Source organism: Pyrgilauda ruficollis, unplaced genomic scaffold (assembly GCF_017590135.1).
Source record: "Pyrgilauda ruficollis isolate IOZ18807 unplaced genomic scaffold, ASM1759013v1 scaffold21, whole genome shotgun sequence".
Lineage (NCBI taxonomy): Eukaryota > Metazoa > Chordata > Aves > Passeriformes > Passeridae > Pyrgilauda > Pyrgilauda ruficollis.
In genome coordinates, this window is record NW_024520318.1 from 8,834,139 (window position 1) to 8,847,409 (window position 13,271).

At 56.7% G+C, this 13,271-nt stretch overlaps 2 protein-coding genes across 4 annotated transcripts in view; both read right to left on the minus strand.

Annotated features, from left to right (window-relative positions):
- Positions 1 to 248: 248 nt before the first annotated feature.
- On the minus strand, positions 249 to 4,192 carry LOC121353709 (intestinal-type alkaline phosphatase-like). 2 transcript variants are annotated; one of them, XM_041467791.1, is made up of 11 exons: positions 3,541 to 4,192; positions 2,911 to 3,027; positions 2,640 to 2,755; positions 2,390 to 2,564; positions 2,118 to 2,290; positions 1,911 to 2,045; positions 1,762 to 1,831; positions 1,516 to 1,650; positions 1,210 to 1,401; positions 951 to 1,067; positions 249 to 579 (listed from the first exon to the last, which is right to left on the minus strand). In XM_041467791.1, the coding sequence occupies exons 1-11, from the start codon at positions 3,638 to 3,640 to the stop codon at positions 293 to 295; spliced, it is 1,617 nt and encodes a 538-aa protein (XP_041323725.1). In that variant the 5' UTR covers positions 3,641 to 4,192; the 3' UTR covers positions 249 to 292. The 2 variants fall into 2 exon arrangements, with proteins under 2 accessions (XP_041323725.1, XP_041323724.1); XM_041467790.1 differs by having other exon boundaries at positions 2,390 to 2,755.
- A 778-nt stretch (positions 4,193 to 4,970) lies between these two features.
- DIS3L2 (DIS3 like 3'-5' exoribonuclease 2) overlaps positions 4,971 to 13,271 on the minus strand; it is a 181,360-nt gene continuing 173,059 nt past the window's right edge. For both annotated transcript variants that reach the window (XM_041467906.1, XM_041467905.1), the window contains exons 18-22: positions 9,594 to 9,741; positions 9,355 to 9,485; positions 9,017 to 9,121; positions 8,248 to 8,349; positions 4,971 to 5,514 (exon numbers count right to left, since the gene is read on the minus strand). In XM_041467906.1, the coding sequence (XP_041323840.1) occupies positions 5,416 to 5,514; positions 8,248 to 8,349; positions 9,017 to 9,121; positions 9,355 to 9,485; positions 9,594 to 9,741 (585 nt within the window). In that variant the 3' untranslated portion in view covers positions 4,971 to 5,415. The remainder of the gene's footprint in view (positions 5,515 to 8,247; positions 8,350 to 9,016; positions 9,122 to 9,354; positions 9,486 to 9,593; positions 9,742 to 13,271) is intronic.

Sequence of the window (13,271 nt, forward strand, 5' to 3'; positions counted from 1 at the left end):
TCCTATCTCAGCCCTTGATAGGAATGGACCAACCCTTGTGTACTGTGCTCCAACCAGGCAAAGCTGGGGAGGACATTGCCTCCCCTCACCCGCATTTCCTCATCTCCTGCAGCCCAGTGCCTGCAGTGCGGGTCCCAGGGAGAACCAGGAGGCACAGCCAGCTGGGGAGGCAGGCACAGGGCACCTCAGGAGGTGACAGCCACTGTGAACCTTTGCAGGGCGGATAGAGACAAACAAGCTGTGTTTATTGCATGCCTTGGTCCTGCCCACAGCGGGACTCAGCCAGAGCCTGTCAGCCCCTCACAGTGAGGGCAGCCATGCAGAGGGCCAGGAGGACGAGCAGGGCCTGTGGGCAGCACCGTGTGCCATGGGAGGCCCTGCGGGCTGCCCTGCACCCAGGCTCTGCGGCGTAGGGCTCGAGGCAGGCAGCGTAGGCCATGGCGTGGGCGATGTAGTGCTGCTCCTGCACCCCGTGGAAGAGCTGGGCCATGGGGCCCTGGGCCAGCACCACCACGTCTTCCCCACTGTGAGTCTCTGTCTCCAGGGGCACAGCTGCCTGCTGTCTGTAGTCCTTGTCCTCTGCAGGAGGAGAGGAGAAATGAGGCTGGGGCCTGGCTCACTGACATGGCACAGGGCTGGGGGGACAGCTCCCATCACTCCTGCTTCAGCGTGATTTCTGCAGTGGGGTGTCGGGGGGTGCGACTGAGGGTGGGTGTGCAATGGGTGTGAGGGAACAGGGTGTATGAGGGGGCTGAGGGTGTCGACTGCTGAGCCTTACAGCGGCACCGGGACGCTGTGTGATGTCACACAGGGTCCTGGTGCCGCTGTTAGTCTCAGGCTGTGGGATGCTGCCCCCAGCCACCCTGTGTCTCCCACCAATCCCTGCAGACTCATTGGTAATCTGTCCCCAGCCACCGCATGGCTCTGCCACATCCCCAGCAGACCAGTACCTGCAACAGGGAGGCTGGCAGCTGGCCGGGCCCCATCACGGATGCTGTAGCCAGGACCATTGCCATAGAGGATACTGGTGTAGGCTCGCTTGTCCTTGGCTTTCTTGGGGGCCAGCCCTGGCACAGGGAAAGACATTGTCACCCCCTGTCCCAGCTCGGTACCCCTCCCCAGCTCCCTCCCTGGGCAACCTCAGCCTCCCGTGGAAGCAACAGGGTGAGGTGGAAAGAGGGATGCTCATGGCCCCTCTCCAGGACCCACCAAAGATGGAGTTGCCACGTGGTGTGCTGCCCCCAAAAGTGAAGACATGGGAGTGATCAGCCGTCACCACGGTCAGGGTGTCAGCAGGGGAGGTGAGCTCTCCTGCCCGTGCCACCGCCCGGTCCAGCATCACGGCCTCCATCAGCGCCTGCTTGGCCCGGCCGCTGTGGTGGCCGTGGTCGATTCTGCCACCTGCACGGGGAATGTGGCTGTCACCCTCTCCCTGGTCCCCTTGGATGGCTACATGCTCCCAGGACCTACATCCCACCTCAGCCCCGGCCACACTGCCCGCCTGGAGCTACTCATCTTCCACAAAGAGGAAGAAGCCATTGGGGTTCCTGCGCAGGATGCGGATGGCCTTTTCCGTCATCTCCACGATGGAGGGGTCTGTGGATGTGTTGCGGTTCAGCTCGTACTTCATGTCCTTGGGCTCGAAAAGACCTGGGGGAGGAGGGTGAAGGGGTCCATGCCGGGGCTGCTTTGTGCCCTGACAACACCTCCAGAAAGGGGAGGAGAAAGCATTGCCATTGGTGCAGGCAGTGATGCTCCTACCCATAAGGTGGCTCACGGAGTCATCTCTGACCGCATCCAGGCCCTTCTTGTCCCAGACATAGCGGGCACCCTGCCAGCGAGAGCACAACCAGTGCCAATGACACACACCCTGTGCCCGGGGTTCCATTTTCTCTTCCCCCACACACTACCTGCTTGGCACTCAGCCACTCAGCAATCAAGTCCCGGCCGTCCTTCCTGGTGCCATTTTGATCCGGGTCCTCTGGATACTCGGGGTCCGGAGTCTGCTTGGGGGTCATGTACATCCTCCCGCCGCCCAGGATCACCTGCCGGGGAGCTCAGCAGACCCTCCCAGTGCTCCTGTGCCCCCTCCCTCCCGCTCCCGCTCCCCAGCTCACGTTGATGTCAGTGTTGTGCACCAGCTGGTAGGCGATGTCCTTGCAGCCGTCCCGCAGGGCCTCCTTGGGCATGTTGGCGTCAGCGTACCAGCCCCGGCTGGCCGAGTGCGCGTAGGCTGCCCCCGGGGACGCGTGCTGCACCCGCGTGGTCGTCACGATGCCCACAGACTTGCCTGCAGCGCGAGCAAGGGTTTACATGGAGTCCATCCAGCGCTGCACAGCACTGGATGGCCATGCCCGGCTTTCCGACAGGGTTTTCTGCTGCCCCGTACCTGCCAGCCTGGCCCGGTGCAGGACAGAGTCCACCTCATTGCCAAAGGTGGTGTGGCATTTTCCATAGACGGCTGCCCCGCTCAGTCCCAGAGTCTTGGCGTTGGCCTTCACCCCACAGAGGTAGGCAGTGCCCGTGCCAGCGCTGTCGGGCACCTGCCGGTCGATGGTGTAGGTCTGGAAGCAAGATGGGTGCAGTGGGGTCTCAAGCAGGGGCAGCAGGAGTGTCCCCCCCAGCCCTGCCCCACTCACCTTGGCCAGGGCCATGTGGGGAAAGGTCTCCATGGCCAAGACGCTCTCCTCGCCTGAGCCACCAGCCAGCTGCCCCTTGTAGATCCGAGCTGCTGACATGGTGGACAGCCCCATGCCTGTGGCCATGTTCAAGTCACTGGGGGGCAGGACCAGGGACAGCCCTGCCCTGCCCTGGCACTAGCTGAGGGCTTGCCCCAGCCCCTTCTTCTCCTCAGCCACATCCCCTGGCTGTTGGGGAGCTGCAGGGCCTGGCAGTGACCAGGGCACTCACCGTCACCCATGAAGAGGATGATGTTTTTGGCCCGCTGTGCTGCAGGCTGCAAGGCCAGGGCCAATTCCAGCCTCTTCCTGGCACCTTTATTCCAGTAGCCCGGGGTCTTCTCAGCATCTGGAGGTGAGAGCAAAGCTGGGAGCCTCCAGGTGCACCCCCAGGGGTCCAGCATGCCCATCTCTACCCGAGGTGAATGTAGCTGCTATAAGCCCCATCCCAGGAGATCAGCATGGTCTTTTGCAGACCAGCATTGCTCAGAAACTACCTGCAGAAGGGAAACTAAGGCACAGCTTGGCAGGGAAATCCTTGTGCCTCTTGGCAGAGTGGATGAGGAGCCTGAGGATCAGCCACAGAGAGTGTGCAATGGCTGGGTAACCATGGCTAGCTGTAGCTGTTGGGCCACTTTATCCAAAGTCAGGGATGGGGGTTGGGAGCAGCAAGGATGGGGTGGGGGCAGGGCCTGCTCTGGGGGGAAGTGAGACCAACCCATTCAGAGGTTGTGGTCTCAGAGCACCCTGAGGTGGCTGTGAGGGTTCCCGCTTGCTGGCATCCCAAGGGGAGGTGACATGGTCCCTGGAGATCCCCAAGGAAGTGACACCAGCCCCAGCATCCCCCACCAGAGGTTCTTACCCCATTGTCCAGCATGCTCCCTGTCACCAGAGGCTGCAGTGGCGAGCTGGGCGAGGAAGCAGAGGAGAAGGCAGGTTCCAGAGAAAAGCAGCTGCCCCATGCTGCCCACCCCGGCTCCCTCCTGGAATGCTGCCTTCGTCCAGGGTGAGGGGACAGCCCTTTATGGCTCTTCCCTGTCCCGTGAGACGATGGGCTGATAACATTCATGGACTATCTCCCAGCCCTCTCAGGGCCCTCCCAATGCCCTTGCCCCACCCTGGGGCCATCCCTGCCCCCCACCAGCAAAGACCTCCAGCCTGTCCCTGAGGACCAGGGCACCTCTGGGGCCCAGCTCCCATGGGGGTGGCTGCTGGTGGGACCCTGGGGAGTGGGAGGGAGAGTGCAGGGCAAAGGGCTGTTTTTGCAGACAGGCTGAGCTGGGCCAGGCTGGATTTGCCTGGTTTCTCCTGAGACAAACCCTAGGAGGGGGACACTGGCTGAGGAGTAGGGAGTGGACATATTGGCTTTGGTGTCAGTGTCCTCTGGTCCCCCCTCCCAGCAGTCACACACTGCCTATCAGCTCGTGGGACAGCTGGTGCCTGACACACTGCATGCCCTGGGGCAGCCCATGCCAGCACTCTGCACAGCAGGGTACCTGCTGTGGGCAGGGAACAGCCCCCTGTCACCCGCATCAGGTGACATCCACCCGTGATTGCACCAGGCCATTTGGAAGGACGCTGCATGAGCACAAGTCCTGGGAACTACAGCTGTCATTGATGGCTTCACCATCTCCCAGGAAATGTGCTGTGTCCAGCCCTGATCGCCCATCCTGACCCAGGCAGTCGAGGTTTGGCCAGCTCCTGGCTCCTGCAGATGGCTGATGTGCTGCTGCTGGCCATGGCTATCACCACTGATGGGGCAGAGTGACGCAGGGCTCCCTCCCTTGCCTGGCACAATGGATCCATTCCTTCTTGCCAGATGTCAATCCCTTCACCAGCCACTGCCTGTGATGATGTGGAGGCTGCCAGAGCAGCCCCCAACACATGCTCACAGTGTGGGTGGGGGACATGGGGACAGAGAGCAGGCAGAGGTGGCGGGAGATGGCAGAGGTCAGTTGGTCAATGAGGCGCTGGATGCAAGGACATGGTGCCATAGGGTCCCTGAGCAAGGTTAGGCTGGAGGCCAAGGTGTGAGGGACTGGAGCAGGGACTTCTGGTGAAGTCAGAGGCACTGAGGGAATACCTGCAGGATCAGGAGCTGGGAACACCTGCCCTCATCTCCCATCTCTTGGCCAAACATATGTGAGGCTGGGACAGGCAGTGAGGCCAAATTCCATAATGCCTGGGAAGTGGCAGGAAGGGGAAGGCAGGAGGCTCCCCAGAGGTGAATTACTGCTGGGATCCCCCAGCTGGGGGAACATGGAGGGCACAAAATAAAACCTGCACGAGCTCCACAGCTGCTGACCGACTTTTATTACATGACACACAACCCTGCAAGAAACCCTCCTGCATGGCCCCATGGCTGCATCCCACTACATCCACATCCCACTTGGGATGGTGGAGCCAGCCCCTCTCTGCTCCTGGGGACACATATCCCCTCTCTCAGCCCTCACCACGGGCACTGAAGCTGCAGATAGACACCACTGCCTTAAAAAAACATTAAGAAAGCATCATGCTAAAAATACCCAAGAGTAGAAATGTTCTGCCTGGGGCAGGCTCAAGCCCTGAGCCCTGCTCCCAGGCGGAGTTAAAATCCAAACCAGAAATAAAACCACAATGGTTTTAAAACTCAAAACCCCGAAGTCCTTGTGGGTCCCTTCTGTCTCCAGCAGGTGCTGGAGCAGGGCCTGGGAGATGAGGGAGCATCAGCAGTGGGGAGCACACACAGCCAGGGCTCTCACTTGTCCAAGCTTGGCCTCTTCAGCAGGGCACTGTATTTGAGGGGGCCACCATCTGCCGTCAGCACCACCTCCACCAGCGTGAAAATGGTGATCACCTTCATCAGGGGAGAGAAAGACAGAAAAGAGGGTTTTCAGGCAGCTTGGAATCACACCAAGATTTGCTTAAAGCTGTGTTGGCTTTTGCTGCCTCCATCAGTGCACCCATGAGGAACCAAGGAATAGGGCAGGGTGGATTCAGATAGCTCTGCTGGGGTCCAGGGTGCTCCTAGGGCTGGAGGCAGCATCCTCAAGGGCAACACCACGAACTCTGACACCAACCAGGGCACCCAAACCAACATGAATGAGCCTCCCAAAACATCCTCACTTACCCCAGCCTGATCAGGCCCCACTCTTGCTGTCCACACAGTCTGGGAAGAATTGTGGGCATTTGTGCCTTTGTCTTTGGGTCCCAATCTCCCCTCAAGGCCACCCGTGCCTGCCCTCTCCAGCCGCAGAACCACGTCATCCCTTAATGGAGCTTGGCCAAGAGCCAAGGCTGAGCTGTGGTGAAAAGGTTTTCCACATGATGCTGAGCATTTCATCAGCATCCCACAAGGAGGGAACACCCTGCCTGTGCTCCCACAGTGAGAGGAGACCCAGGAAGGGAGCACAACAGATAAGAGAGATGCAAGGGAATGAAGACCCCAGAAGATAAATCCCTCCTGCTCAGGAACTGCGCTGCTGCTGCCATCTCCCTGCTCCTCTGACCCCAGCTCTTCCTGGGACTGTATGGATTAGAAGTGGGAAGTATTGATCTGGTCTGTCCTTGAGGCACAGGCTGGCTGGGACATTGGGAAGGGCTGTCCTGGGGTCATGCACAGGCATTTGGGGACTTTCCTTGCTGGAGCCTGTCCCCAAGCCCTGTGCTGCAGCAGGGCTCACTGGGGCCATGTGCTCAGGGCTGGCCCCGTGAGAAGCAGGCTCGGAGCTACCAGCGTAACCTTGTCCAACCCTTCCCAGCTCATCCAGCACAAAGTGCTCCAGATTAATCATTCAGAACAGGAAAATCTCATTGAGACTTAAATGTACCAAAGTGGCCAGTGAGAAGCAACCTGCAGGAAAATCCAATCACAACTGGCTGCCAGAGAGCTGTGGGCTACTGAGCATCAGCCCCTGCCCGCCCCAGCTAGCTGCAGTGCAGGGGTGGTGTTCAGGAGAAAGCCCCCACACATGGAATAGTCAAAGGGGGAGTATCAGGATCCTCCCTTGCAATCCTGCCTTATCCCTTTGCTGAACTGTGGAACAGCACAATTTGACATCAAATCCTCTGAGTCTTAGATCCACTTCTTACTCTACCCCTGAGTGATGTCCACGTAGGTCATCTGGAGATCAGAGAGAAATGGGGGAAACATCTGCCCTCTGTGGCAGGGCCAAACAGCCCAGACCCCAGCACACTTTCTCACTAACATCCTTCCCTCATGCTCCCACTGCCTGGCCAGGCTCAGCTAAACCAGGAAGAGTTTTAGAGACCAAGGGCTGGGGCCAGCTGGGGTGCTTGGTGCTATGGGGTGTCCAGGTGACATCTACCAGAGTTCAGCATGACTCACAGGAATCTGGCTCATCCCAGGGCTGCAGATTTATAAACTCAGGGATGTGCTGGCTTGGAGGATAGCTCAGAGCCTGATCCTATGAGAGAGCTCCAGTGTTTTCTTAGGAGGTGTGGAAGGTTTGTGGAGGAGTTTCCTCTACCAACTGTTTGCTTAACCAAAATGGGCCCTGCTCATGCTGGGGCATCATTTTTCATCAGTTCCCTGCTAGGGTGTAAGTGATCCCTGCTCCTGTAGGAAAGGGGGAACTGAGGCCACTCCAGGCTGCATCCACAGGGCTTCTCTGAGCCAAGCTGAGAGAGGAAAGCTCAACTTCAAAGGGAGGGAGGCCTGCAGAAATGTTTGCAGAGCCAGATCCAGCTCTGATCACAACATCCACCCTGGGAAGAGAAGGACTCTCCAGCACATGCATCACCCCAGCTGGGAGGGTCAGCCCACTCTGTGTCAGGAAACCTGAGTGGACAAGGATGGGATGTGCTGCGCTTGGATGGAATTGGGGCTCAAGTGCAGAGCCCCTGGAGTGGTGCAGGGAGAGGCTGGGATTCAACCCTTCAGGCAGAGATTGCAGCAGTCAACACAGCTGGGGTTTTACAGCCATGCCAGACAAAAGCTGGCAAAGAAGCACCACTTAATCAAGCCAGACAAATGTGATTGCTCCCTTTGATTGAGTTACCAAGTTAATAGATGACAGGGACACAAGAGAGAGATTTCTAGATGCTGTTAAGCCATTTGAGACTGCATCTCAGGAAGTCTGATTTCAAAAATTTCTCCTAATTGAGGCTCAACCCTGTCACAGGAATGGAAACCCCAAGAAAAAGCCATGTCAGGGGCAAAGAGTGCCAGGATGGGGGGGAAGGGTCTAGACAAGAGCTGCCTTAAGCCTGATCTTACTTAACATCTTAATTGATAATCTGGAAGGAGGAAGTAAACATCATGTTAATTCAATTCCTGGAAAAACCTGAATTGGGAGGCAGGGCACACAGCAGGCAGGGCAGAGACTGAAGGCTGTGGAGGAGTCAGATTGTGAGGGCAGTGATGGGACTGGACTGGGTAGCAGAGGAGGCTGAAGTTGAAGCTGGGCTCACTGGGAAAGGGACACAGACAGCAGGACCTGACACCCTGCGAGGCAAGTCCTGCCTCCCAGACCTGCCCCTGCAGGCATCACAGGATCCACATGTTGCCCACAGCCTCCATGCCAGCCCCATGGTGTTGTGAGCCTGTCCCATGCTGTGGAGGTCTTACCTGGGGCACAGATTCCTCCTCCAGCTCCTCTGGTTCCCACAGGAGTGTCAGCTCTGGCTTCTTCCCTGCCTTCTGGAAGCGGAAGTCCACCAAGGGCAGCGCCTGCAGGCAGGGAGAGTGTTGGGAACATGCCCCCCCAGCTCTCCTCCACCTGGCCCGGGGCTGAGGCTGAGGCTGCTTCTGCCCAGCACGCTGCCTCTGCAGCTCTTCAACAACTGGGATGCAGCAGCCCCTGAGCCTGAGCCTTGCACATAAATCAGGGGCTGCCGCCATACACCACCAGCCCATATATCACACTCTATGTCCTGTTTAAAGATGTCATTGCCAGACATATAACCAGGTTATTAAGAGAGGATGCTGTCACCAAGTGCAGGTGCTGGCCCACAGCGCTGCTGTCACAGCCCCAGATAAACCATCTGATTAAACAGAATGAAAACCAGCCTCGCTCCCTGTCCTCGCTTCAAATCTACGCTTATCTCTGCTCCCCTGAATCTGGCTTTATTCCTTTGTACCCAGCATGTCACAGGGAGAAGCTGGTCCCCAGAGACTGGGCTGATCCAGACCCTCCCGTCCCTTGTGCCTGCCTGGGCTGAGGGATGGAGGGCAAACTCCAGGAAGGTTCCCTCCCCTCTGGCTGGCCCAGCTTGGGCACAGCTCTGCTGTTGCAGGACTGGCACAAAAGGGCACCAGGACAGCCACTGCCTGCAGTGATGCCAGGCTGCTGTGGAAAGGCAGCGTTGGCACTGTCTCACACTGGTGAGGTACTTACATTGCAGTAGATGCGCTTCTGGACTCCAAACTTCAGCACCAGGACATCAAAGGCCTTGCTCAGGACACCCATTACCATGGCTTCTGACTCCAGAGGACCACATTCCTGTCAAGAGACAGGGCTGTCACTACACAGCAGATCTCATTCAGCAATCCCCAAGGGGAAACAGGTCTCCAGGTCCTGGAATCCAGCAGTGGTGGTTGCTGAGTGTGTCCTCTCACTGTTTACCTTTCCTAAAGCCAAGTGGGCAGACACAGCCCCCTGCCCAGATGCATGTAGGCTGGGCCTTCACAGGGAAATGCCGAGATGCCATGGGAGAAAATAGCCTTGGGTCTTACCCTGACAAAGACAGAGAAGAAGAGGTCAGCACTGAGCTCCTGCACCCTCTTGGAAGCCATCTTCCGGTCATTGCAGTGATCTGCCTGTTTCTGGATGGCCTCTTTCTCCATTTTGATGGGGGATCTGGCACCTGCAAAGGGGACAAGTGACAATAACATGCCCATGCTCCCACCTGCTAGAGAGCCAGGCCGTGGCCCCTGTCCCTGGGGCCCAGCCCACGCAGGTGAGCAGCACCCACCGAGCGAGGCGGAGAGCAGGCGGTGCACCACGATGTCGGCGTAGCGGCGGATGGGGGAGGTGAAGTGAGTGTAGAAGGGCACGTTCAGGGCGTAGTGGTGAAAGAGGGTCTCGTCATCCAGGACGCCGGTGCAGAAGTAGAGAGCCATCTGAAAGGGGGAGAAACCAGGGAAGGGTGTGAGCAAGGGTGGTCCCATGAGGCTGGAGGGGTCTGGCTCTGCGAGACACAGCAGCCAATGGCTCTTCTGAACACCTCCTGTCTGCTGGTGGTCCTTCACCTGCTGCTCAGTTTGGGCTGCACAGGCACTGCAGAAACTGAGCACAGAATAAAAGGGGCAAAGCCACTGTCGGGAGCTGCTGGCTGCCAGCTGTCCCTGCCTGGCCCCAAGGACTGCATCAACTTTCACATCACCCATGGGTCTAAGCAGCTCCCTGCTTCTGCTCAGGCCCTGGGGCTCATTTGCCTTCCTCTCATCTTCCACGGGAGAGCCCAGTTTGTTCTGTGCCTACATCAGATAGATGCTCTTTGGTTCTGGGTCTGGCTGCAGGTTTTATACACCTACTGTGCATGCCTGGAGAACACTGGGGGCAGGTATGAGTGGCTTCCAAGGAGGAGAGACAGCCCTGCTGTTATCCTTGCTGCTCCATCCCACCATGACAGCTGGGGAGCTGAGCGGCTGAACCGCCCATCCAAACCAACACCAGGGCAACAGCAGCCTCTTCAGCAGGAACTGCTCCTGTGTCACCCCTGTTACCCCACAGGTTACAGCTTTTATTTTTACATCTGTGAAACACCAGCTCTTGGGGCTGGGAAAACACTGGGGGCTGGGCCCAGGCGGGGAGGGGAGGCTCTGCAGGTCAGGGGGGTGGCGGCGGGGTCACAGCACAGTGGCGATTGAATGAACCCATTTAAAAATAAGAGCAAGTGATTTAAAAAAAACAGGAGTAGCCAGCTCTGATTACAGAGCCGTCCTGGGATCCTTGGTTTGGGCAGCTGTATCCTCCACTCTCCAGGCCAGTGGCGCAGCCAGCTCCTGCTGAGCAGCAACGCACTGATCCGGGCAAGTAAATAGAGCAGGTTAAAAAAAGCAGCATCAGTCCCAGCCTTATTATGAGACCCAAGAGCTGGGATAGGAGCTGTGGTGGCTGCCAATTTCCACAACCCAGAATTAAATTGTTTCTGATGGACTCCACGAAGTATGGTCTCCACTCAATTAGCTCAGCTCCCACAGAATGAAGCTGGGCAGGGAGACACACTGAGCTCCAGAGCCTGCAGTGAGGGGGAGGAGTGCCCTTGTGCTGACAGACAGCACAGAATCACAGGGAGCTTCCAGGCACTTCTGCCAGGCTTCTGGGCAGAAGGCAGGAAAGTCCCTACAAAGCAAGGCAGGCAAAAAGCAGAGCACCAGTCAAAATCCCTGCTTTGAGAAAGACACTGGGAAGGGCCTATCCCTGCCCTATGCCCAGCAGTGTTTTAAATTATACCCCACCTTGTTTAAAGTTAGAAAAGATGCTGAAGGTCTTGTGCTGCTTGCTGTTGTCTGGGGCACTTTGTCTTGATTAATATACTGGCCACTGTGGGGTCCAGCACCATTTTGGACACCCTTTTGGCAGCCCACGACCCTCATTTACATTTTCAGCAGCTTGAGTATCCCAGCAAAAATACTCCCTTAGGCCATGGTAGGGCTGCAGCTTGCAGGGAGCCCAGTCCAGTGTGTATCTGACACCCATCCTCACCACCGTGACAGCACAACCCAGTGACATCACCCTGGCATGAAGCAGATGTTTTCTCATTAACAGATTTGACTCACAAGAGGTCTCAAATCCCCAGAGTTTGCTGCAATCCCCGGAGAACTACAAGGAGCCTGGAAATAAATCAGCCCCAGCCAAGCAGGGGCAGCTTTGCTTTCATGGACAGATTGAATCCCCGAGTGACTGAGCCCCTGAAAAATGGTGTGTCGCTGCTCCTTCATCTGTTACAAGGCTCCTGGCATGCCAATCCAGGCATTCCCTCAGGCACACACATTACCAGTTGCTTCCCATCTCCCTCCTCTTCCAAGAGGCTGATGTCTTGACCACCAGCATGCAGTGAAGAGGGAAGACACAGGCTTGGCAGGACCAGGGGTTAAACCTGTGGACAGGTTGTTTAGGCTGATTTAGCTGCAGCCTTGTCCCTGAAGCATCAGCTTTATCACTGGGAGCTGTGACATGTGCAGGGATACAGGTGACTTCTCAGTGCCCCGACCAGACGGTCTCGCTGCACCATCTGTCACAGCAATGGCCCAGCCCTCACCACCGGCCTGGGCCCCTCAGAGGCTGTGCTCTGCAGCTGCCAACACTCAAATCTGTCCTCTCCCCCATGAGGGACCATGACATCCAGCAGGATGGGGCTGGTTCTTCCATCTGCTCTCATGATGGTGGCAGACAGCAAAAAATTACTCCTCTCAGGGAAAGCTCTTTCCTCCTGGAAGCTGTTTGCCCCTTTCAAGTGTTTTGCCTGTAATGGGAGTGTGCCATGCAGCAGGTTTGCCACGTATGGGTGGACTGCACAGCACACCTGAACACACAGGCACCTTAGTCTTCTGATGATGGAATGAGACTAATTCCTGCCAAAATCATGTCTTGTGGAATATCTCCTTTGAAAGTGCCTCTTTCTCTGTCTGATATCTAATCTGTACAAGACTTCATTTTCAAAACCTTGACAGCTCTTTCATGTAATGAAATCTAACATATTCACAAGGATAAATCTTAATGAGACCCACTGTGTGGTATCTGAAAGCACTCCCACCACTTCTCCAACCACAATCTCAGGACACCACAACAGCAAGATCTCAGCAAGTCCATGGGTTCCCAAAAGCCCATCTCCCCCTTAGTGCCACTGCAGAATTTTCTCCTTCCTTATCCATCCTGCCCAGCAGCCAGGCTTGCTCCATGTGCTGCTACTGGCAAAGCCCAGCCTTGTGCCACAGACAGCAGGGCCAGAGAGGGACTCAAAGGAACTCATGTCACCAATGCACCTTCCACCAGAAAAGGAGGATGTGACAGAAGGGACCAGGGTAACCCAAAGCAGGATATGGGATCTGGGACAACACATCCAGCTCCAGAGGACACTCCCTGCTCTTTACAAAGCCGCCCTCCTGAGCTGGACACACACGAGAGGGTGATTTACTAAATGGCCTCATACCCCACCCCAGTTGCAAACAAGCACTAAGTCCCGGAAACACAGCAGGACTTCAGGCAACTGCTAATGAGTAAATGAAGCAAATAAGCTAATTACCAGAGTGACAGTCAAATGAGTGATGTTGGGAAGATGATTCATTCCTGCAGTGATAAGCAGGCCACAGCAGAGAGATCATTTCAGGAACGTGCCCCCTCTCCCCACGAGGTAGGACTTCCTCAGAAGAGGTTGTGCCGTGCCCAGCTGCAAATGCAGCTGATGCCTCACAAAAACTTTTTATGATGGTGATAAACACCCAAGTAATTGTCCTGAGCTACAGATGCACCAAACATGACAACTGGTGGGAGCAGCACAAGCCTCCATTGCAGAGACTGTCAAAGAAAGCCACCTGGGCTGGAGGGAGAATGAAGGGTTTCCAGAACTTTCCTTCTTCCAAGAGCAGGTACCAGACTGTGCTTATGGCCAGCTGCACTCCCCTACTCTTAATTCCTTCTTTGGACC